Source organism: Equus asinus, chromosome 1 (assembly GCF_041296235.1).
Source record: "Equus asinus isolate D_3611 breed Donkey chromosome 1, EquAss-T2T_v2, whole genome shotgun sequence".
NCBI lineage: Eukaryota > Metazoa > Chordata > Mammalia > Perissodactyla > Equidae > Equus > Equus asinus.
In genome coordinates, this window is record NC_091790.1 from 131,693,165 (window position 1) to 131,716,778 (window position 23,614).

Here is a 23,614-nt window from a genome sequence, read left to right on the forward strand (position 1 = left end):
CAAAAGCAGTTCTCTTTTATTAAGCCATACATTAAAAAGATTTGAAAAAATTTAGAACAGAGCCACTTTTCTCATAATATTTTTGTTTAGGAAAACAGTTATTTTTCATAAAAATATGTTATTTATGTTAACATATAATGGGTTTAGTATTTTTTAATTATTTAATGTTTTTAAAGTTTCCAGTTTTGACTTATAATACAGTAAATATCAATAAATATAGCCTATATGAAAGTTCTTTGGGATCTTCAATAATTTTTAAAATTGTGAAAAGTCTTAGCTGCTGATATAATCCATATCAGCTTTAGTTTAAGAATTTTATTTATTTATTTTATTAGATTGTCATAGTAGCTTTCCTTACTGTGTTTGACATTTAAGAATTATAGAATAAGGGCCCGGCCCGGTGGCACAGCAGTTAAGTGTACACATTCCGCTTCAGCAGCCTGGGCTTCGCCGGTTTGGATCCCAGGTGTGGACATAGCACTGCTTGGCAAGCCATGCTGTGGCAGGTGTCCCACATATAGAATAGAGGAAGATGGACACGGATGTTAGCTCAGGGCCAGTCTTCCACAGCAGAAAAGAGGAGGATTGGCAGCAGATGTTAGCTCAGGGCTAATCTTCCCCAATAAATAAATAAATAAATAAAAAATAAAAGACTATGGGGCTGGCCCCGTGGCTAAGTGGTTAAGTTTGCGTGCTCTGCTGCAGGCGGCCCAGTGTTTCGTTGGTTCGAATCCTGGGCGCGGACATGGCACTGCTCATCAAACCACGCTGAGGCAGCGTCCCACATGCCACAACTAGAAGGACCCACAACGAAGAATATACAACTATGTACTGAGGGGCTTTGGGGAGAAAAATAAAAAATAAAAAAATAAAAGAAATAAAAGACTAGCTGTGATTTTGATGAGTCAAGTCTATAAAAGTAGAAAGTATTCCAGGTGATACATAAACTTTGTTTTCTTATTTTCAGGTTAAAAGTAGGAGAGGTCAACATGAGAAGTGTATTCTAAACCCCTTCAATATAGGAGAGAATATATTTACAGAACTAGCATATCCCAAAATACAAAAGGTAACTGAGAAGTTAACAAACCTGAAAATGTAGCATTTGGACCTAGGTAAACCAAAGAAACCCAAACCCTAGGTAACCACCTCCTTAATGAGACTCTTGGGACTAGGCCCTGCACAGCAAGATGCTGTCCAGCAGAGAGAGTTAATATTTATTCCGTAAAAAACTGGTCTTGACTATCAAAACACCACAGAACAATCATATTGCAAATCCTGCATTTATATTTTTGTTTTGCTCAGGCCTCAAACAGATTCCATTTAGTGGGGAAAGAGATCTGTGATTTGCCTGGTTATGCTGGGAAAAGTCTGTAGGCAAAGATTACCTCTGTCTTTATTGCAATGGGAAGAGCAAAGTACTTAATCTGCTCAGTAAATCACACCTGGCAAGTGTCAAGATTGAAGGATTAAACAAATACCTCAGATGACAGGATTATTAAGCCTTTGAGTTGCAGTCTGGAGTGACAGCTAGCATATAGAGCACTCTTATCCAGCCTTGACACTTATGAAAACATACCAGAACTGAAGCATCAAACTAATGTGCAACTCAGTACACTTGGGACCAAAACAGATCATTTTTTAAAATTCTGTATAAGAAGCCAGATTCACTCTAAATACACCTTTAGTGTTATGTGGATGACATTTTAAGCAGTGGAAGACAAGGTCCACCATGGAACAATGACTAACTCAGTATAGAAACATTCTTTGAATTTAGTTGAGTTGAGTGACTCAGGATTGTCTGTGTCCTAGTACCACTGTACAACTTAGATTCATATTGTGGAAACTTGCCCCCCTGGGAGATCTGATACTTAGTCACTCTAAGCTAAGATCTATGAAATGCAGATCGTTTCCTTTTTTTGCTTAGCTTGTGACTAGTAGAGCCTATTTTCCAGGGCCTAAACGTAGCCTAACAATGAAATAGAGTATTTGAATTGAAGATCATGCCGGTAATCTTTCTGTCTCAGATATATTTGCAGCTATTCTTTCCACAATATGCAGGAGTTCTGGGACATGGGCTTTCTATACATCAACTTACTTAGGTTTCAGACTAGAATTAGCACACAGAAAAATAACTTCATCTCAACAGGTACTTATTTCAGTGTCTTCTGAACTCACCCATCTTCCCCATCTGTTATTGGGCTAATTACTTATAAGCATAACATATGATCTCTGACAGAAACCCCCCTAATTGGATCCTTAGTTACTATTTTTTTTGATCTTGGAGATATTTCCATTGGATTTTCTTAGTATTCCAACTGATTTCAAGCTCAGGAAATCCTTCCTCTTTCATTTTTTATTTTTTAGCCTCAAATTATGAGCTCTGTGCTTTTCTTGAGTTCTTCCTACCTTCCCGCATATCATGTGTGGGTTTTTTTCTTTTTCTTCATTTTTAAGAACAGTTATTGTTTTTGACTAAGTTAGGTTTCTCTAATTTGTGGTTGCTTGCCTTCTACATTCCTTCTAATATTGAATTTAACATATGAGACCAATTTCCGAATATGCTAGTCACATCAGCCATCCGTATATCCAGGCATCCTCCATCCAGTAAATTTTGATGAACACCTATACCATGTCACAGCTGTGAATGTAGTCTTTAATACATTCTTATGACATACATCCCTAATCTTCCCTAGTCTTTCTTGGTCTCATCTTGTTTACTTTTTTGTTTGTTCAGAAGCTGGCCTTGTCAGTACTGTGTCCCAGAGGCAGATTAGCCAAGTTTTCTACTGAAAGAGGCAGAGGAGGTAGTAATCATAGATACACCAGAGTTATCAAATACTAGAACTTTACGGTAAGATGTAATTTTACAAAGAGGCCATTTTTATGAACATCTCTCTTCTCTTTTAACCACCACTGGATATTTTCTTTCCCTGGTTCTTCATTATGATGGCTCCACACCTGGAAGAATGTTAGAAATACTTGGGAAGCTTTAAAAATAAAGAAACAGTTTCCCAGGCCAAAACCAGAGATATTCTGATTCTGCCCATTTATTTTACGTTCTGTCCATTTTAATTTTTTTTGCTGAGGAAGATTTGCCCTGAGCTAACATCCATGCCAATCGTCTGCTATTTTTAATATGTGGGTTGCCAGCACAGCATGACTGCTAACAGAGCAGTGTACGTCTGCGCCCAGGAACCGAACCCAGGCTGCCAAAGCAGAGCACACTGAACTTAACCACTAGGGCACCAGGGCTGGCCCTACATTCTATCCATTTTAAATACTAACTTCTTATGAATCTTTCTTAAATACCGCTTTCCTCATATCATTCCTTTTCTCCACTTCTCACTGATGACTCCAGTGCTTAGTAGCTATGAGCAAGTTACTTATCTACTTTAGTTTTATCCACTTGTTCAGCAAGTATGTATTGAGTGCCTACTGTGTGCCAGGAGCTATTATGAATACTGAGGATACAGGGACAGTGGTGAAAAAGATGGAAAAGAGCAAATGTTAGGTACATTTTAGTGATACAGCAAAAAGATAAATATATGTTATAATCTCAGGGCCAATGAAAAAAATGAAACCAGTTAAGAAGTTAGAAAGTGATAGGAGTGGTGGAAGAGAGCATGCTCTTTTAGTTAGGGTGGTTAGGGAAGGCTTCTTTGAGGCAGTAATATTTGAGCCAGGATGCAAATTATGGGAAGAAATGTGCTGTGCAAGCATTAAGCAGAGGAAGAAAGGTGTAGAATAGAAGATGTGGTCATGATTAAGAGTTTGGATGTTATTCTCAGAGCAATGGGGAGCTACTTGAGGATTTCTTCCTTTTAATTCTTTTAAAGCAGTAGAGTACTGTAATGTGATTTACATTTTTGAAAGATCAACTGGGTGCGACATGGAGAATGCATAGAAAGGAGAGTGGGAGCAGAAAGTCAAGTTAGAAGGGTATAATGGAGTCTAAAAAAGGGATGATCCTGGAGGTGAGAAATGAATCAGTTTCTGCTTCTAGTGATAACAGAATAGCTTGTATCAGAGGAACTTTTCTGCCAAGAACAACTATAAAGGTTGGATAAAATATACAAAGCAGCAAATTTAAGACGTAAGAGAAGAACCAAGGCGTGATAACTTAAGTGTCTGCAATCCTGGGGAGAAGGACAGTACCTGAGGTGAGCCCCATAGTCATCTTGGCTTTTAGCCCAAGGGCATTTGTCTGTTCCCGTCGTCGTAAGTATATAGGCTAAGGAGAAAGTGCTGGGGGGTTGGGGGGTGGGGTGGTTTTAGTTTCCCTGGGCTAGAGAAAGAGAAGTTGGAGCTTGGAACTGCCAGTGAAACCAGGACTTAATTGAGAGGAGAGAACTGCAAAAGAATGTGCCTAAAATTATACATGCAGTTTTCCTGTGAGGTGTTTACAAACTCTTAGTCACCTGGAGCACAGAGCAAGTCTCATAAACCAAGCTGAAAGCAGCAGGTAGGAGGCTAGAAAAACTGATTAAAGATTTCACAGTCTTGTTCTGCAGAGATAGAGGTTAGAGTGCAGGGTCAAACAAGTTGGAGGGTCCCCGTAAACATTCCGTGCTTTTGAGACCCCAAAAATGCTACGCTTTGGGAGTAGGGGAAATTTAGATGAAGACCAGTCCAAAAAGGCCCAAAAGTGGTACACTTAAATGGTGCGAGGTAATTTTCAAGTATACTGTCTGCCTACCCAGAAGAAAAATAAATCTACTCTAGACAAAGATAATATTAGAGCTGCTACAAATTTCTGTATGCAATGTCCAGTACTCAATCAAAAAATCACAGACATATCAGAAAACAAAATCAAATGACCCAAAGAAATATAGAAAAGACAATTGAAACAGACCTATGGGAGATGCAGATAATAGACTTTTAAGTAATTATAATAGGTTCAAGAAAATATAAAGATTAGTAAGTCTAGAGAACTGGAGTATATATAAGAAAATCAAAATAGAAAACTGCAGAATATTCATTCTTACCAAACATACACAGAACTTATACAAAAATTGGTCATTTGCTGAGCTATAATTTATCTCAATGAATTTCAAATGATTGAAATCATATAATGTGTGTTCTCTAACCACAGTAGAATTAAGCTAGAATCATTAACAAAGTGATAACTAAAAAATGTTTGTATGAGTCAAAATTGAGAAAGACTTCTAAATAACTCATGGATGAAAGAAGAAACTACAATTGAAACTGAAAAATATTTGGACAGTAAGGATAATGAAACTATGCCAAAGAAAAACTTATGCTTAGAGGAAAATATATAGGCTTAAATAGGATTTTATGTATTTAAAAAATAAAGTTTGAAAATCAGTGATCAAAGGTTTCATCTCAAGAAGCTGTAAAAAAGAGAAAAGTAATAAAGTAGAAGGAAAATAATGAGCAAAAATCCAATTAAATTAAAACAAATATATACTAGCAAAAATCAACAAAACCACAAGTTTGTGGGGGTATTTTGCTTGAGGAAGATGGTCCTTGAGCTAACATCTGTGCCAGTCTTCCCCGATTTTGTGTGTGGGATGCCCACAGCAAGGCTTGGTGAGCAGTATGTAGCTCCATGCCTGGGATCTGAACCCGCAAACCCCAGGCTGCTGAAGCAGAGCACACAAACTTAGTACACGACCGGGCTGGCCCCCAAAAGTTTGTGTTTTTAAAAAGGTTAATACAATTGATAAGCTTCTAGCAAGACTATTCAAGAAGAAAAAAAGATTATAAATTACCAGTGTTAGGAACAAAGAAGAGGCCAACCCCATAGACCCTACAGACATTAAAAATCCTAAAAGAGGTAGTAACTTCACACCTACAAATTTGAAAATTTAAATGAAATGGGCAAATTCTTTGAAAAATGTCACTTACAAAACTATCACAGAAAGGAAGAAAACATCTGAATATTCTGATATCGACTAAAGAAATTGAATCTATAGTTAAAAATCTTCCCCTTCCAGGCCCATTTTTTAAATTGAGTTGTCTTTTTCTTATGGATTTGTAAGAATTCTTTGTATTTTATGAAATGAGAGTCTTTTGTCAGACATATAATGCAAATGTCTTTGCTCACTCTGTGGTTTGTCTTTTCACTCTCTTCAACGATTTCTGTTCATCCCCTGAAACAGGCGGGAAGGTAGAATGTATGGGTATTAATTCAATTAGGTTGGTAGGTTTGGTGGTGCAGTCAGCTTCCCGTCTTCTAGTTGTGTCTATTTGTTTCCTTACATAGTAAAGTAGGGATAGTATTGTAACCTAACACAGGATTCTTGGGGGGATTAAACATCTTAGTGTATCTAAAGCTCTTAAGACAGAGTCAAGCATATATTAATTGCATTCTAAAGCAGTGTTGACTACTTTTACCATTATCTAACTGATAAAGTAAAATGTTAAATCTAAGTTTTCAACTTTCTCACTTCATAGCTCCAACAATCTTTAATAAGTCTGTTTATCTTCTGTTCTAGTAAAAGTTCTTTTGTCAAAAGAAAAGAAACTTAAAATTAGCACAATTTATTATTACAATATAACAGAGAATTCCACAAACATCCAAGGACAGGAAACTAGGTGCAGCCAAGTTTTATATGGATTGACATTAATAAATCAGGAAGCAGGACTTTCCCCACATTGCTTATCTAGCAATAGCACAGTCTCCTGTGTCTAACTTTCTCTGGAGAGCAACATTCTCTGCTGTTTTGGTGAAATTGTAGCCTTTTGATTCAACCCACCACTACTAGTCTCTCTGTATTTTAGATGAAATTTCAAGAGAGAATCTTGAGACTGCTAGCCAACAGCTTGTCTCTTCCTTTCTGTTCCAGTCAGCCACAGCTAAATTGTATGTTCCCCTAGGCTTACTTAGCAGGAACAATGGACTGAGCAGTGGACAAACTGAAAGACATTTTGAGCTTGATGGGCCAGTTGATGATTGTGCTTACTACATCTTTATCATTCCTTTATTTCCCGACACTACTGCTGCTTCTAGCTTGATAGGTTTTACCACTGTCTAAATTGACTGCTTTTTGATTCTTCCTATGCAAGAGTTTGGTGAATTCTCTTGAGTTGTAGTCTAAAGAATGCTTTTTCTCCTTCCATGTTGGTGGTCAACCATCATAAATATTGATTAGCGTCACCTTTATTCTCAACTGCCATTGCAATGTTTTGATTTTCTATTTAGTCAATCTTTAATGGATTTTCTGGAGATTTGTGAACGGGTTGAATAAAAATAAAAGTAATTGGATTATAAAATTCTCCCTACAAATATGATCTCTTACATTCTTTCATTCGAAACAAAAGGTTCAGAAGAAATGCTTTGGATAATAAAAATAATATTAACTGGCTAGTCTCAACTATTGAATGATGTTACCTCTTTTCAACAGTAAAATTATTCACATTTAGTCAGAATCTCCTGTTGCTGTGATCCTGTTCTAGCATATGCTTCTGGGGTATTGTTGTTTATTTCATTTTTCTGGTTTAAATATTTGGTTATCATTTTTAGAATTCTCTGGGGGCGTCAAATTCGGTAACTCATGATTTCCATGCATGATAAATAATGAAATTGTGTAATACCTCTCTCTGGAAGGATAGATGGGAAATTCTCTTAAATAAGTGGTGTGAGAGTGATTGTTTTTATTAATGAGAATGGACTCTGTTCCTCATGTTTTATAAGGGGACTCATTTTAATTATCATGTTGATTTGGGGCACTGAAGTACTGTTGTCTTAGGATTATATTATGTGATTCAAAAGAAGTCTCTAACTCATGTAGCTCAATATTAATGGTTCTGTCTCTTCAGAGGATAGAAAGTTAATCTGACTTGCTGTACCCTATACCTTCAGAGAAACAAAACATATACCATATACTATACATAATAAAAATTTACCTATTCTTATCTACTTGAATATTTTTCTTAGTCTTTATCAAATGTATATTTTGAATGAGTTATTCTTTCCATATTAAAAATGCGTGTATTTTTGATAACACAGTGGCAAAATATTTTTTAACTTCTAATTTGTTTTTCATATTTGATTCTTTCTTCTTCCTTTTAGGGTAGAGCCTGGATCAGAGTAGCACTCATGGAAAAACATTTATCTGAATACATTTCTACAGCTCTGAGAGACTTCAAGACTACCAGGTTTAAAAGTTCTTTTAATTTTCAAATATATATTTGAGTCACCTAAAGACTTAGAAATAATAATAGAAAGAAGACCTTCATTTCTAAAATCCTCCATTATTTTATTTCCTTAATTTTGAACTGCTTAATAAATCCAGTATCTTCTCAGAAGAATGTAATTTGTCAACTAAACATACCTCTACCTCTCTTTATCTTTTCAGGCTTCATATTGTGCCTGGAATATCTTTTTTCTGAATCATTTCTGATTCTCACTCTTTCAACACTTGAAGGTTCATTCTCTCCATAGACTTTTCTCTGACCAATTTGAAGAAAAACCTAACCATGAAATTCCTATAGCACTCCTTCTCTTTCTATGCTATAGTATTTATTTATTTATTTATTTGCTTATAAAGAATATAAATGAATTATTCACTTCTTTAATTCATATATATAATTAATGATTGCTCAGTTGTCTTTTTAGGGTAGTCTGTACAATGTTCTTTTTCTTAAATTAGACTTAGAGATGACACACTGTGTCATGTGAATAACAGGACTTTACTAATTTCTTACAATGGTAGAAAAAGTTTCATATTAGGACAACAGTCATTCCTGTTAAGCTGTGGTCTACAAATCTATTTTTATAGCTTTTGTTAAAGAAACCATTTCTCCATATCAAAAGTATTTGTAAGTGAAAATAGTTAATAATTTCAATAGCTTAGACATGTACTGTTTAATACAGTAGCCACTAACTACATACTACTATGTAAATTAAAATTAGTTAAGATTTAAATAAAATTACAAATTCAATTCTTTAGTTGCTTTATCACATTTCAGGTGTTCAATATCTATGTGTGGCTAATGGCTACCAAATTGAACAGCACACATATAGAACATTTTCTTCATCACAGGAAGTTCTTTGCACAGCACTGCCTTAGACGCTTCTAAATTATCATACTTATTTCTACTTTATTAATCATATTTCTGAAGGAGAAGAAAAGAATGACAACTATATACCAGTTTTGATAGAGAAAATTAGGCACATATATAAAGAAATCATGTATCTGGAATCTTAATTTCCATGTCCTGATGCAGTATTTGATATTTTGGGTTTTAAGAAAATCTGGGCATTTATTATGACACATTCTTAGCTAAGTAACTAAGAATCACGATTACAATATCTTTGCTTAAGTGCTCTATGTTTTTAGGTAATAAAATAGTAAATTTTTCATTTGCAAAATACAAAGAAAAAATTATTATGATTATAAATTTGACCGAGATAGAAAGACTTTTAACTAAAAGAAGTATTTGCATAAAATAAATCCGATATATACTTATTGAATTATTTTAAAGTGATATGATATTCGGGATATTTCTAAAGGTAGACAGTGAGATGATGATAAACTTTTAGACATTTGAAATGAACCTTTTGAAATGAAACGTGTTTCTTTTATTTATCATCACTAGCAAATAAGTTTAATTATGAAAGATACTAAATATTAGAGATACTAAGGCTTTGAAAATAAAAATAGTATCAGAATCTCAGAGATCAAACCTAAAAATCCTAAATTGATGAAATCAAACCCAAGTTTACACGATAATCATCTCCTATGCAATAAAAAGATTGTATGAAAGTTATGATAGTTTTTTCTAAATAGAAATTAAAGCATTAATAATCTCTCTGAGTTGTTAGTCTTGTTCTCTAGTTTAGAGAATTGGGTGGGGTAGAAATAATTCTTGAATAGATTATTTTTAGAATGAGTAGTTTAAATATTTGAAGGGAAATGCTTTTTCTCTTGTTCTTAGATGTTAGCCGTCCTTTTTTAAAAAAGGAAATGATTCAGCTCTAGAGAAGTCCATGAAGTAAATAATGTTCTTGTAACAATATGTAAATATATATTATTCAAACAGAAACATGGCTTAGTATGTTTATACACGCATACTTAAATATATAATATTTATGTATATATATGTATATACACACACAGTATTTAAATATGAATGTAATGACTCTAATTCTCAAGAAAGGAAGACAGTAGGGAGTTTTTTCAGAATTCTTGTCTTAGAAGTTAACTAAAAAAATGCAATTCCAAAAAGAGAAGAAAGTTTTTTTTTTAACTATTTACAGTATTTTTTTTTACTGAAATCAAATCAAAGAAACATCTTATTTATAAATAAATGTGATTGTGAACCTCTAGCCAAGACATATCTGTTTGGAGGATTAAGTTTGTAAAATACAAGCAAACAATTGGAAAGAATAGTTATACCTTACCTTTTGTCTGTATGCTTCCTCATGTAAGTGCTTGTAGAACAATGAGAAATGATCTCTAATCCTTTAGGAATCTTGAGAATATCTGAATCAAGTGATTTCTTCTTGTTCTACTCCTCACAGATAAAGAGTAATCACGTCCTTTAAAATGATGATACAAGTGTTTACCCCAGTACAAAAGAGCGACATGAGCTAAGGCAGGCAAGCTTGAAAGTACTAATCAGTGAAAATCCAAGGATAAGCTTGGGCGGAGGAAGTATGGGGAACAGAAACACAATACATCCTCTTCTTGGAGTACATGACGATGGCTCCAAAGTATTAGAGAAATTCATGTGATCTTTATTGCTAAGGTGGAGGATGTCTTGGTGAGCAATTGAAAAAAAGCCTTTGAAGATTTTCATGGTTTTAGAGATTGGGGTGTTATTGGGAAATAGCCAGAGGTAGGAAGTTAACAGAGTCAAGATTAGAATCCAAGCTAAAAAAAAAAGTGGGGAATTGTTCTGGTAGGTTACTGGGAAGACCTAGAATTAAAGCCTTAAAGTAGAAACTGAATTAATTTGCTCAAAGTTTTAATTTCTCCCCACCCACAGACTGAAAAATAATTAGAAAAATTAAGCTAAAAAATACAAATGGGACATTTGAAACAAGATTGAAAGTATTCTGGTAAGATACAAAGTAGAGATAAAATTAACTCTATGGAGACCTGTTTATTACTTTCCAGTTACACCACAGTACTTAATTTATAATGACAAAAGTTGTGTTCAGAAGAAATGTTATTTTCTTGATATTATATTAGGAGTAAAAGAAGGAGTAAAGTATAAAATAAAACTTCAAAAATTACTGAGCTTTTCACAACATGGAAAAAAAAAGAATTGATTAAACACTTTTCTTGATTATAGAGAAGTAGATAGAATAGTGGTAAATTACCACTATTTCAAGAGCTACAAAAGACTTTGGGACTTTGAATTTGTTGAAAAGTTTTACTTTGAGGGCTGGCCCAGTGGCGCAGTGGTTAAGTTCGCACGTTCCGCTTCTCGGCGGCCCGGGGTTCACCGGTTCGGATCCTGGGTGCGGGCATGGCACCGCTTGGCAAAAGCCATGCTGTGGTAGGTGTCCCACATATAAAGTAGAGGAAGATGGGTATGGATGTTAGCTCAGGGCCAGTCTTCCTCAGCAAAAAGAGGAGGATTGGCAGTAGTTAGCTCAGGGCTAATCTTCCTCAAAAAAAAAAAGATGAAAAAATAAACATTATTATAAGATGCTTGTAAACTGCTGCCTCACAGCATAAAAAAAGTTACCTCAAAATGGAGCAGACTTAATTGTAAAACTGTTAGAAGAAAACAGATGTAAACTTTCATGACTTTGGATTAGGCAGTAGTTTCCCAGATAGAATACTAAACACATAAGCAACAAAAGGAAAAATAGATAAATTGGCTTTGAAGAACACCATCAAGAAAGTGAAAAGATGACCTACCGAACAGAAGAAAATTTTTCGAAGCATATATCTGATAAGGGACTTATATCTGGAATATTTATAAAGAACTCTTACAGCCCAATAATAATAATAATAATAATAATAACATTTAAAAATGGGCAAAGAGTCTGAATAGGCGTTTTTCCAAAGAAGATACACAAATTGCCAATAAACACATGAAAGATGTGCAACATTATTAGCCATCAGGGAAATGCAAATCAAAACCACGAGATGCCACTGCACACCCACTAGGATGGCTGCAATCAAAAGAACACGTAGTAACAAGCGTTGACAAGGATGTGGAAAAACTGGAACCATCATACATTGATGGTGGGAAAGTAAAATGATGTAGCCGCTTTGAAAAACAGTCCAGCAGTTCCTCACAAGGTTGAACATAGCATTACCATACGACCCAGCACATGACTCCTAGATGTGTAGATATAGATATACCTCTAAGAGAATTGAAATACATGTTCACAAAAAATATGTACACAAATGTTCATAGCAGCGTTATTCATAAGAGCCAAAAAGTGGAAACAACCCAAATGTCCATCAACTGATGAATGAATAAACAAAAATGTATATTCCATATAGTGGAATGTTATTCAGTCAAGAAAAGAAGCACTTCTGCTGCTGCTCCTGGTACTTGCTTGTGTGCTGGTTCTGAGGGACCTGGTACCTCTTTTGTGAAGTGGTAGCTGGGGAGACTCTGGAGTTCAGCATGGCCATTGAGAAGCCCAAGGAGTCAAGACTGAGAACAACGATCGAGGAATACATGGCTTAATAAACTAATAAAAGCCTGTTGTGAATGAGAGGGTTTGTCTGTGACGCAGATCAGATTCCCATTTGAAGGGCAGCCAATCAATAAAGTGACACACCTGCACAGTTGGACACGGAGGATGAAGCTACAATTGATGTGTTTCAGCAGCAGACGGAAGGTGTCGCTAGAGGGAACCTGCTGCTTTACTCTAGAACTCTGTTCCTACAGACCAAGAATACATTCTTAATTAGAAAACTGGAATTTGATTCTACGGCATCCTAGCTACTACAGTATAGTTTTCTCGATTCTTTCATTTTCCCCTTCCCTGTTTCTTTATTGTACATAAAGTAACTGGTGTATGTGCACAAGCATATTGCTTTTCTTTTTTTAAACTAAATGGTCAGTGGTATGTTTTGATTGACAGCAAACAGAGAAGGATGGGGAAAATAACTGATTCTGTGAAAATACCACCTTTCTCCACTGGTGGCATGCTCGTTCAGCTCTTTATATTCCAATAAGTTATTTTGCTTTCACTGTTTCACAGCAGTGAAAAAGAACAACATAAAAATTGTTGCATACCTTGTTCAATCAGAGAACTTTAGTGTTTTTCACTTATTATTCTAAAACCAAGGACAATTTTGTAACTTTTTTGTATGTATCTGTTTCATGCAGGGCAGTCTGTCTTTAAGTAGGGGTAAATTACTCTAAAAGAAATTAATCTTAGATAGTTTTCCCTTTAGATCAAGTGTCTTGTCATTTAAATAAACTTCATGTTTAAAAAAAAGGAATAAAGTACTGATACATGCTACAACGCGGATGAACTTGGGAAACATTTTACTGTCAAAGAAGCCAGTCACAAAAGACCAGATAGTGTATGATTCCATTAATATGACATGTTCAGAATAAGTAGATCTATACAGACAGAAAGTAGATCAGTCCTTGTGTCATTGTGTGAGCAGGGCAGGGTTTGGGGGGAGGAACATGTTGGAGGGAAATAGGGTGGGAATGCCTGGGGGTACATTATGTCCTTTGGGGGTAATGAAAATATGTTAAAATTGATTGTGGTGATAGTTTAGCAACTCTGTGAATATACTAAAACCCACTAAATTGTACATTAAAGGATGAATTATTTGGTATGTGAACTATATCCCAATAAAGCTGTTTAAAAAAAATTTTTAAGGCTTATTGAAATTGTATGTTGGGTAAGAAAGATAAATAATACAGGTTTTTGTAACTAAGGAAATAAGGGAAGTGAGTTCCACTATTGCACAGGGAAAACATAAAATCTCAAATGTAAGCTTGTCTCTAGAATAGTTCAGTTTTGAAAATTCTGATTAATAATTCAACTGTTGTCTTTTTGTGTTGTCTATAAAATAATTTTTGGCTTACTAAATATCTAAAAGGTCTTATAATCAATTTTGTTTCAGAATTTCTTTTTAAATTTGCGTACAAACAGTAATTTTACATATTCCTGGAAACAAGTAAGAAAAAGTGTCAGGATGTATTTGGCATTATTCTATAGTAGAGATAAGCGTGATCTTCCTGGTCTTCCATACAGACATGTGATTTGAGAGAGATAAGAATTCTAACTGCTCTTATAAAATTGCTATTTAGAGAGAACTAGATATTTCCTTTAACTTTCATTAGTACAAGATCTCCTTTCATTAGGAAAATGAACCTATCATAAATGAATGCTTTTATTCCTATCACCACACACCTTAACCATATTGTCTTTGTTCTTTTTTGTTGTGATGGAATGTCTCTCTATTTAGAGGCTAATTTCTTCTGGATCCTATTCCCGCTCACCTCTTCCCTTAGTTACCACCTTTCTCTCTCCTCATCCTCAACCTCTTTTCCATTGCTGGATCATTCCCACCCATGAAGAAACATATACTGGTATCTCCTATCTTAAAAAGAAAAACTTCTTCATTGAACTCATATTTCCTTTTACTACTGCTCATTTTCATGTTCTGGTCTGCTTCATCACCAAACTTCTCGAAAATGTTTATACAAACTGTCATCATTTCCTTACCTTAGAGTCAGTCTTCTCTCCACTCCTGCCTGGCTTCTGCCCCTCACCACTCCACCAAGGATAATTTTTACAAGAATACCAATAATCTACAAGCTACTAGATTCAATGGACATTTCTCTGTCCACATTTTACTCCATTGTCCAGCTAACGTGGTTGAATACTTCCTCTTTCTTGAAAAACCTCTTTGCCTTTAGCTTATATGACGTTACCTCGCTTTTCCTTCTCCATCTATAATTGCTCTTTCTCAGGCTTCTTTTCCTCTTCACAACTTCTAAGTGTTAATATTCTCTGGGCTCAGTCCTCCATTGTCTCCTCTTCTGTCTCTGTTCATTTCTCTTTCTCTCTCTCTCACTAGAATTTCATCCATCTCCCTATAGCTTTAAATACCACCTGTATGATCATGACACCACATTTAAATCTCTAGCTAGCTAGTTCAGATATCTTGATTTTTTCCCCTTCTAACCCTGTTCTCTCCCTCTCAGTAAATGGTTTTACTGCTTACCTACATGGCTGATCAAGTCAGAATCTAAAATTCATATTTGATTCCTCTTTCTCCCTCATTCTCTGTAATCATTCCATTAGCAAGTCTTGTCAATCCTGTCTCCAAAATCTGTCTTGAATCTATCCGTTTACCTTTATCTACATGACTGCTCCAGTAATGCATACTTATCTCTTGCTACACTCCCCAGTTGGCCTCCCAACTAAGTTTCCAGTTTCCCCCCTTCCAGTAGCCATCCAGCTTCTAGCCAATCTTCTAATATAATGTTGTATGTCCACTTTACTTAAAAAAAAAAAAAGTAAAAGGGATCATGTTAATTCCCACTTAAAACTTTGAAATGGTTTCTCTGCAAACACATTTCCTGGAGACAAATTCTGATTTCACCATTTTCTAGCTCTGGAGTCTTGGGCAAGTTGCTTAATACCCTCTGTGGCATAATATGTGCTGGTAAAGTGAAAGAAGATAATTCATATAAAGCCCTTATGACTATGCCTGGCATGCAGTAAATGTCCACAATTATTATTAATGTTATATGGCCTACAAAGACCTGTGTGATCAGACTTCTGTGGGCCTAAGGCCTCAGGCTAAACACTTGAGAATGCCTTTCCTAATGACTTTCTTCAAAATTGTGTTTTCTTTCAATGTTTCTCTACCTCAACAACCTATTTAGTTTATACTACTTATCATCATCTGTGATTATCGTTCTCTTTTGTTTGTTGCCTGTCCTCTACCCTAGACTACAAGCTCCATGGAGAGGGACGACGTTTATCTTGATCACCATTTTAACTCTAGTACCTAGCACAGTTTTTGCCACACAGTAGGAATTTATTATATATTTGTTGATAATATAATTAATGAATCTCACATACTTATAGTAAGACCTTTGGAGACTTACTTTTTGGTCAGTTTTTCATTCTGATTCAATTTGACTTTTACTAGAATATAACATTTATTTATAACGCTGTCATCTGTCTTGTATGTCATGGGAGAATTTTCTTATCTCCTCTCTTTAAAGTTTCATATATAGAGATTAAATTGGGGAAGAGAACAAGAATATTGGTAATGAAATATCTTTGGTTTACGAGATAAGCTTTGTCATATTTTAATAGTGCCCTTTCAGTGTCTAGAATAACTTGTGACTCTCAAAAAAGGAAATTTTGAGGCATGATACTGTGGAGTATCAGCATAATCCATACTGGTTGTTCACCGTGGATGCCATCCAAGGATATTTGCTATTGAAGTACCAGAAAGGCCTTAAAATAGTCTTACAGAATGAACACTAAAGATAGCATTATAAAGACATATTTCAATTAGAGTTAAATTATATCTGTTAAGAGAAAAAGTTATTTTTATGAAGGTATTACTTTAAATGCTTTTCTAGTTTCTAATATTTTTCTGGTCAACCTACAATAATTGGAAAGAGTATACCTAATAAAAAGAGGAGGCTTTTCTTCCAGATCACAGTAATATCAAATGGTTGCTCACAATTTTCCTTTGCTTCTAAAATATAAAACTTCTTTAAAGATATAATCTAATATATAAATCTTTAAATGGAAGTTTTATATTTTTCACCTTGGTACTTTCAATATTTGTAATATGTTTTTGCAGTTCAGTACACTGTTTTGGTTAGATTCTTCTCATAAAAATATTTTCTTTAGAACAAAAAATATTTTCAACAAAAGAAAAGGAATTTTTTTAGTGTATACCTTACTATTATTGAATTAGTCATCTTAGGCTTTACTCTTGGCTCATTTGTTACATAACGTTGGTTATATAAGCAAACTTTATTAATGCTCCAGTTTTTCTATGAGATAAAATGAAGAGGTTCAAAGCTTACAATCTTTTAAAGCCTTTGAAAGTGTTGATAACAGGAATCAGGTTTTCAGTCAAAATTACTGATATGTTGGTTTGATTAAGGGAATAAAAAATTAATTTTTCCTGACAGCTGCTGCTTCTTTAATATACATGAAATGACTTGTCTTTGATTAAATGATGAGAATGTGATCTTTTTCAATTCAGATCCCTTCATTTCAGGATTCTTTTGAATACTGAATTACTTTAAAAATGTTACCTCAAACTTAGAGGTGTATTTTATGAAAAATACTTTTTTTCTTAACCAGAACTAATAATAAAAACATTCAGCATACGATGGACAATTCTCTTAAGTAGCCCTTCCTCTTACGTTTGTCCTCTCCTCCCCTCTCTTGCAGTAAGTACTGTTATATTAAACCAGGTCCATGCAGTGTTATGCTTCATGTGTGATTTTATTTGAGTGGAATTATTGATTTCACATATAGCAAGCATTTCATTTGTATTGATTAGCTTAAAAAATCATTAGTAAAACTAAAGCCAAAAAGATCAATAAAACAATCCTGTATACACATGTATAACAGACCTTTAGACTTTAAGTGATTTCTAAAACCAGTTAGTTTTGTGTTTATTTTTGATACCCTTCAATAGTTGCTAAAACAATATTAACATTAGGAAGCAAGCAAGAATAGTTTTGATCTGACTCTTAGAATGCACCTTTAAACATGTTGAGCTCAACATGGGGAATAAAAAAAGTAGGCCCTTTCTTATATAGGGGAATAGTAGGAATAATGGATAATTGCCAGCATCAAAAACCAGAATTCTTTTCTGACACGTGTCTCAAAGAATTTAGTAGTCTAGAACATTGGAATTATAATTCTTCCAGGAGTCAGTAACATATTCTGTCAACAGCCAGTTTAGCCATTGGGGCAGGGGCAAAATCTCAGATATAGAGATTTGTCTAAATATCTCTTTTTGTGGAACACTTTCATTGAATATGTAGAAAATCCTTCCATTTATTTTACTAATCTTTGTTAGTCTGGAAGTTTTAGTTTTTTTCATTTTATATAAATCAGTGAAAGCAATTCTCATATTTCCAAGGAAACAGACAACATCTATTCCAAGCTAGGCTTCTCACCATATTTGTTTGCAGCCTTACACCTAAGAGGGTAAATAGTTGTCTCTTATTTTCCTCTTTGTATTTTTATTATTCATTTAAAATTCCCTATGAACCATAACGTAGGTTAAATTCTCTGTAAATATTTCTGTTTACCAGTATGGTTTAATAGACAATATATTGAACTTAAAGTAAGAAGAACTGAGTTTCCTCCTTGAGCAGTTCATCCATATAAGCCTGGGCAAATCATTTTAACGTAACTTTTTTTGATGATAAATTTATAGCTAATGACAGTTTTTTCCACATTCACTTCATGGACTTTTTTGCAAGTATCAAATGATATGTTTGTAAGAGTATTTGGTAGACTCTGAACTTTTCAGAATTAATGGTGGGATTATGAGTATATTAAAATCTTTTTGCAGCCTTTATAAACTCACAGATACTGAGAAGAGCAAGACAAATTTCATTTACTAAAATGTTTTCCTTTTAGTTAGTAGAGTGGTGTTCACTGTCTATATGTAATTTAAATAAATATAACAATTTAATGATCCCTGATTACTGAACATGAACTAGTTTTTGCATAATATTGTTTTAAAAAACAACTAAGTTCAATGATCTTACATTCTTTTGTAGAAAATTACCTTAGGCCCATATTATGATATTTTTTTAAAATATTTATTTTAAATATTTTTAAATAAAATTTTAGCATTTTAGAAACTAACATTCACCAAAACAGATGGCTTTACAGGAATTAGCAAAGATAGATTCATATTCACATTTTGTCAGAGATAATACTTTCTTTTTCAAATGCAGCCATCTTGGTAGCCCGTCTGACCTATTAGTATTGCATTGTTAGAAGTTAGCATAAATTACTAATGATCACACACCTTCCTGGTGCTTAATTTAGTTAATAACCCTTGCAATTACAGAAAAACAGAATGTATGTTTGTGTTTGTTCTATGTATAGAAAAATAGTCTACATAGTTTTGAAAATAGACCAGTATAAATGATCATGAATTTGCCATCTTTTAGATTGCATTTCTATTGCTTCACTATTAGGGAAAAATGCTAGGCACTCTAGGCCTGTTGAAAGAGTCACTTTGGAGATTCTTTTTGAGGGAAGTAGAAATGCTTAGAATGATTTTTTGTTATGGTGGCAGTTTTTGGTTTTTGTTTTTTCTAAATATCTACAACACTTGGGTGATCTGAGTACATTTTTATTTTGATAAATAAATTTAGTTCTTTCTACTTTAGTTTGGGCTCTAAGTGATTTCTCTAAATGAAACTTCAATCAGTTTTTATTTATTTATTCACTCATTTCATTTTTTAGGAGATTTTATGAGGATGGAGCAATTGTCTTGGGTGAGGAAGCAAATATGCTTGCTGGCATGCTGCTTGGACTCAATGCTATTGATTTCAGGTACTTAATCTAACTAAATGTATTTAGTTCTCAAATTATTCTACCACATAATAGTTCTACTTAGGATTTTTTTCTTTCAGTTTTCTAAGTAAAGCACACAGGTGGATATTGCTATTTGATTCATATTGTTCCCTTTCAAATGGCATCAGTTTTCTAAATGGGTTTGTTCTCAGAAAAGAGACTGTCTGAAACTTAAGAAATTCACTAACAGGCTTGCTCTCTAGTTGGGTAAAAAGGAAAGCTTAGACTGCATTTGCCCAAGCAGAAAAATCATGTACTCTGGTAGCACTGAAGGAAGGTTTTGAATCGTATCTCTTAGTATTTTTCAGCTACTGCTTTAAAATGCAAAGAAATAGGGGCCAGCGCAGTGGTCGAGTGGTTAAGTTCATACGCTCCGCTTCGGCGGCCCAGGGTTTCGCCCGTTCGGATCCTGGGCGCAGACATGGCACTGCCCATCACGCCATGCTGAGGCGGCGTCCCCCATGCCACAACTAGAAGAACCCACAACTAAAAATATACAACTATGTACGGGGGGGTTTGGGGAGAAAAAGGAAAAATAAAATCTTAAAAGAAAAAAACCACCCCTGGTGTTAAAATGCAAAGAAATACACTAAAAGTAGATTCAGAACCAGAAAGATTTTCATTATCTCATGTGCTGAGATAAAGAACATCCTGACAGGATATCTTGGGTATCCTATGTTTCTTGTATTATGTATCTAAAATATAAAAAATTAATATTTGCTTTTATTATTAATAAGATGAATTGATTCTGGACTAAGATTATAAGTACTAAAAATGCACAATGTACGTTCTTTTTAAATTTAGGGAAGCATCTTTTTGCATTTCCTAAATTGATCCAAGATTTTACATTATACTAAAAGTGGAAAGTTTGTCTGTAACAATAATTCAAATATAAGAGTGAAGGAAATACTATATTTTTATTGAAATATTACTTAAAATGCAAGAATATTAACAAAATAAGTATAAAACTTAAATGAAATCTACTTTTAGGTCTTGAATTAAAAAGTATTGTGCTCATTTTCACTGAGGTTGCCTTTTTCTAGTAAATCACTTCCTTTTCAAAATATTTGTTATTTTATAGGTAAAACTTTCCTCTACTTAAGATTTAATGGGGGGCCACCCCCGTGGCCAAGTGGTTAAGTTCAGCCTGCTCTGCTTCAGCAGCCTAGGGTTTCGCCAGTCCCCATCCTGGGCGCAGACATGGCACCGCTTATCAGGCCACACTGAGGCAGGGTCCCACATGCCACAACTAGAATCTACAACTAAAATATACAACTATGTACTGGGGGGATTTGGGGAGAAAAAAGCAGAGGGCGAAAAAAAAAAGCTTGGCAACAGTTGTTAGCTCAGGTGCCAGTCTTTAAAAAACAAAAGATTTAATAAAGTAGTATTAGGTTAATTAGCTTAATTGTTTAGGATGAACATGATAGATGCAATATGAAGGTTCTTTGTGATTCCTCTAAGAGTGTTAACTTTTTCCATTGCATGCTGCTGGCTCTGTCTAAATCCTTTAGCATTTTTTTTTTCTGTAAAACAAAACCTGGGATAAGAATATGAACTGTTGGTTTATTGTAACCCATTGGTACTGTATAATCAACTGAAAGCAAGTCTTAAAGATACATTAGTAATGTTTCTGTGAACAAAGAAAAGGTCATATAAAGTGTTGCCACTTTGATTCTGTCCTTGTTGAAGTCTGGAAAAATACATACGTACCCTGGATATTGATATATTAACACCAGTATTTCAGCAGACAAACTTCCAAAAAAACCAGAAGGTGGGAGTTCACAGATGAATGGTTTTCTTTGAAAGATCAACCTACATTTTATAAATATTCCTATGGTTATCTTCCTAGAAGATGTACTTTTTTTCTTTTATCAATAGTAATCATAAACACCGTTTTTTTTTTTTTTTGATTATCCAATTGAGTATACCCTTGTACAAGAGAAAGATTAGTGGGTTGGGGGACCGGGAGATCTAGAGTTTCTTTATAGGCTGTATGAGACTCACAGTATGACTTCGGGCAAGTCACTTACACTTTTCCTCGTTGCCTTGGCTTCTTACAAAGGACTGACTTAGAGATTAGAAGAGTTTTTGCATTCTTTTTAGGTTTAAGATCCAAGCCCTTTCACCTCTTTAGGTAGTCTAGAAAACCCTCATTTTCTAATTAGATCTTTTTAGGTGATGTTCAGTGTCACGTGAGAATTTATGTGTGAATGTGAACAAGTCTTCATTTGAAAGTTCTCTAGTGATCTCCAATAAAGACCAAGATAGTATGAAATAAATAAACAGTGTTTGAACAGATTTCTCAGTGAGTGTTGCATTTGCAGCAAATATTTATGTAACAGTGTATTAACTTGCACAATGCTTTGTCATTGGCATTGAAGCCAGGATATCTGTATTGAGGTATTTATTTGTAACAACATTTAAATTACAAACAAAAAAATTCAGCTGCAGTTTGGTGAATCAAATGTCTCTAACAAGAGATTGTTTATTAACACTTGTTTGATTTAACATTTTATCTATTAAAATGGAATATTTATTGTCTGTTTTCTTAGCTTCTGCCTAAAAGGAGAAGGATTAGATGGCAACTTTCCTGCTGTAATAGACTATACACCATATTTGAAGTTTACCCAAAGGTATTTGACATTTTGAAAATGTTATTGAAATCTTAATTTATAATTGGATGTCTTCTTCTACAGTGTATTTATCTGATTGAAGTCACTTTTTATAAAACGTTTATTTCAGTATCAGAAGTCATTCAAAAATACAAACTCAAGTTGCATTTTAGTATTTATGTAAGTACACACTTTTTACATAATTGTAATCCCAGCTTAAGTATAGTTTTTTAAAAACAGCATGTGTTTCTATTGCTGTAATCATTATAATAACTTTAATTGCTCTATAATAGTCCATTGAGATTCCCAAACTATAATTCATTATTTAGAATGTTTTCCATTTTAATCTCCATTATAAAGAAAATAATAATGAACATTTTTGTGCAAATCAATTTTCTTTTTGTTTCTATTGTGAATTTACAGAGTTCTTCAGGTAAATACAATGAAAAATTTTATGTCTCTTAAAGTGTGTCTTTATAAAAGAGTTGTACCAGCTTATCCTGCTACCAGTATTCTGTGAGAGTTAGGGATTGCCCACAATTTTATCAGCATTGGACGTTAATCAGATGAAATCTGTAGATTTTCTGAAGCTCTGCTCGCATTATTGATTTCCTGAATAGAATGAGGATCTTTGTATCCTTTTAAAATGTTATGATCAGGCCAAAGCTGTAAGAGAAAGAAAAAAAGAGAGTGAGTAATATGTATATGTATATATGTAATATATGTATATACACACATATTCAAGGTGCATTTATTGAGTGCCTAATGTAGGAAAGAAAGTTTCTTAGCTGCCAGGGATACATAGATGTCAAGAGTATAGGGACTTCATGAACTTCTGAAAAAAAATACAGTCCCTGCCCCTGAGATAATCATCATCTAGTGAGAGAAGTCACTATTATTTCAGAACTAGGAGTCTCAAGATATTTTGGTTGCTGAGAGAGAAGGAGAAATAGAGCATTATGGTACCAAGATTTCTAATTGAGTAAGTGGATCCCTTGGGAAAAGGGATTATTCTAGTACATTAGATCTAGAAAAGAAATACAGCAAGAAGATATTTGAACAGCTATAACATTATACCATTTGGGATGTATTGGATTATAGGATATTTTGTGAAGATAACAGATAGTTCAAAATAATACTAATAAAAATAGTATTAATAATATTTATTGAATGTTTATTATATATCAGGCATTGTTCTAAATGCTTTACTTCTGTTAACTCATTTAATCCTCAAAAGCCAGTGAGGTAGGAACTGCTATCCTTATTTTACAAATGAGAAAAACTGAAACACAGAGAGATTAAATAACTTGTCCGTAGTCATACAGCTGTTTTATGCAGAATGGGCCACAAGTCTAGAATTAAAGAGCAAGGTGACAGGTGGAGATAGGAGTTTGGTCATCAACATATAGGTGTAAAGGCTATTTTTAGTGATTTAAGAAATGACTTAAATTATAAAGATAAAGATAAACGTGAATACTAATTTTCTTCTCCTACTTACATA

The 23,614-nt window shown here is 34.1% G+C and overlaps 2 protein-coding genes across 10 annotated transcripts in view; one reads left to right on the forward strand and one right to left on the reverse strand.

Moving 5' to 3' along the window:
* ABCB1 (ATP binding cassette subfamily B member 1) overlaps window positions 1-10,678 on the reverse strand; it is a 196,120-nt gene extending 185,442 nt beyond the window's left edge. For all 4 annotated transcript variants that reach the window (XM_070507709.1, XM_014862406.3, XM_070507707.1 and 1 more), the window contains exon 1: window positions 10,370-10,678. The gene's annotated coding sequence lies outside the window, so the exon portion shown is untranslated. The remainder of the gene's footprint in view (window positions 1-10,369) is intronic.
* RUNDC3B (RUN domain containing 3B) overlaps window positions 1-23,614 on the forward strand; it is a 144,117-nt gene that overhangs the window by 55,115 nt on the left and 65,388 nt on the right. For all 6 annotated transcript variants that reach the window (XM_044767829.2, XM_044767846.2, XM_044767838.2 and 3 more), the window contains 3 exons: window positions 8,036-8,121; window positions 19,388-19,477; window positions 22,054-22,134. In XM_044767829.2, the coding sequence (XP_044623764.1) occupies window positions 8,036-8,121; window positions 19,388-19,477; window positions 22,054-22,134 (257 nt within the window). The remainder of the gene's footprint in view (window positions 1-8,035; window positions 8,122-19,387; window positions 19,478-22,053; window positions 22,135-23,614) is intronic.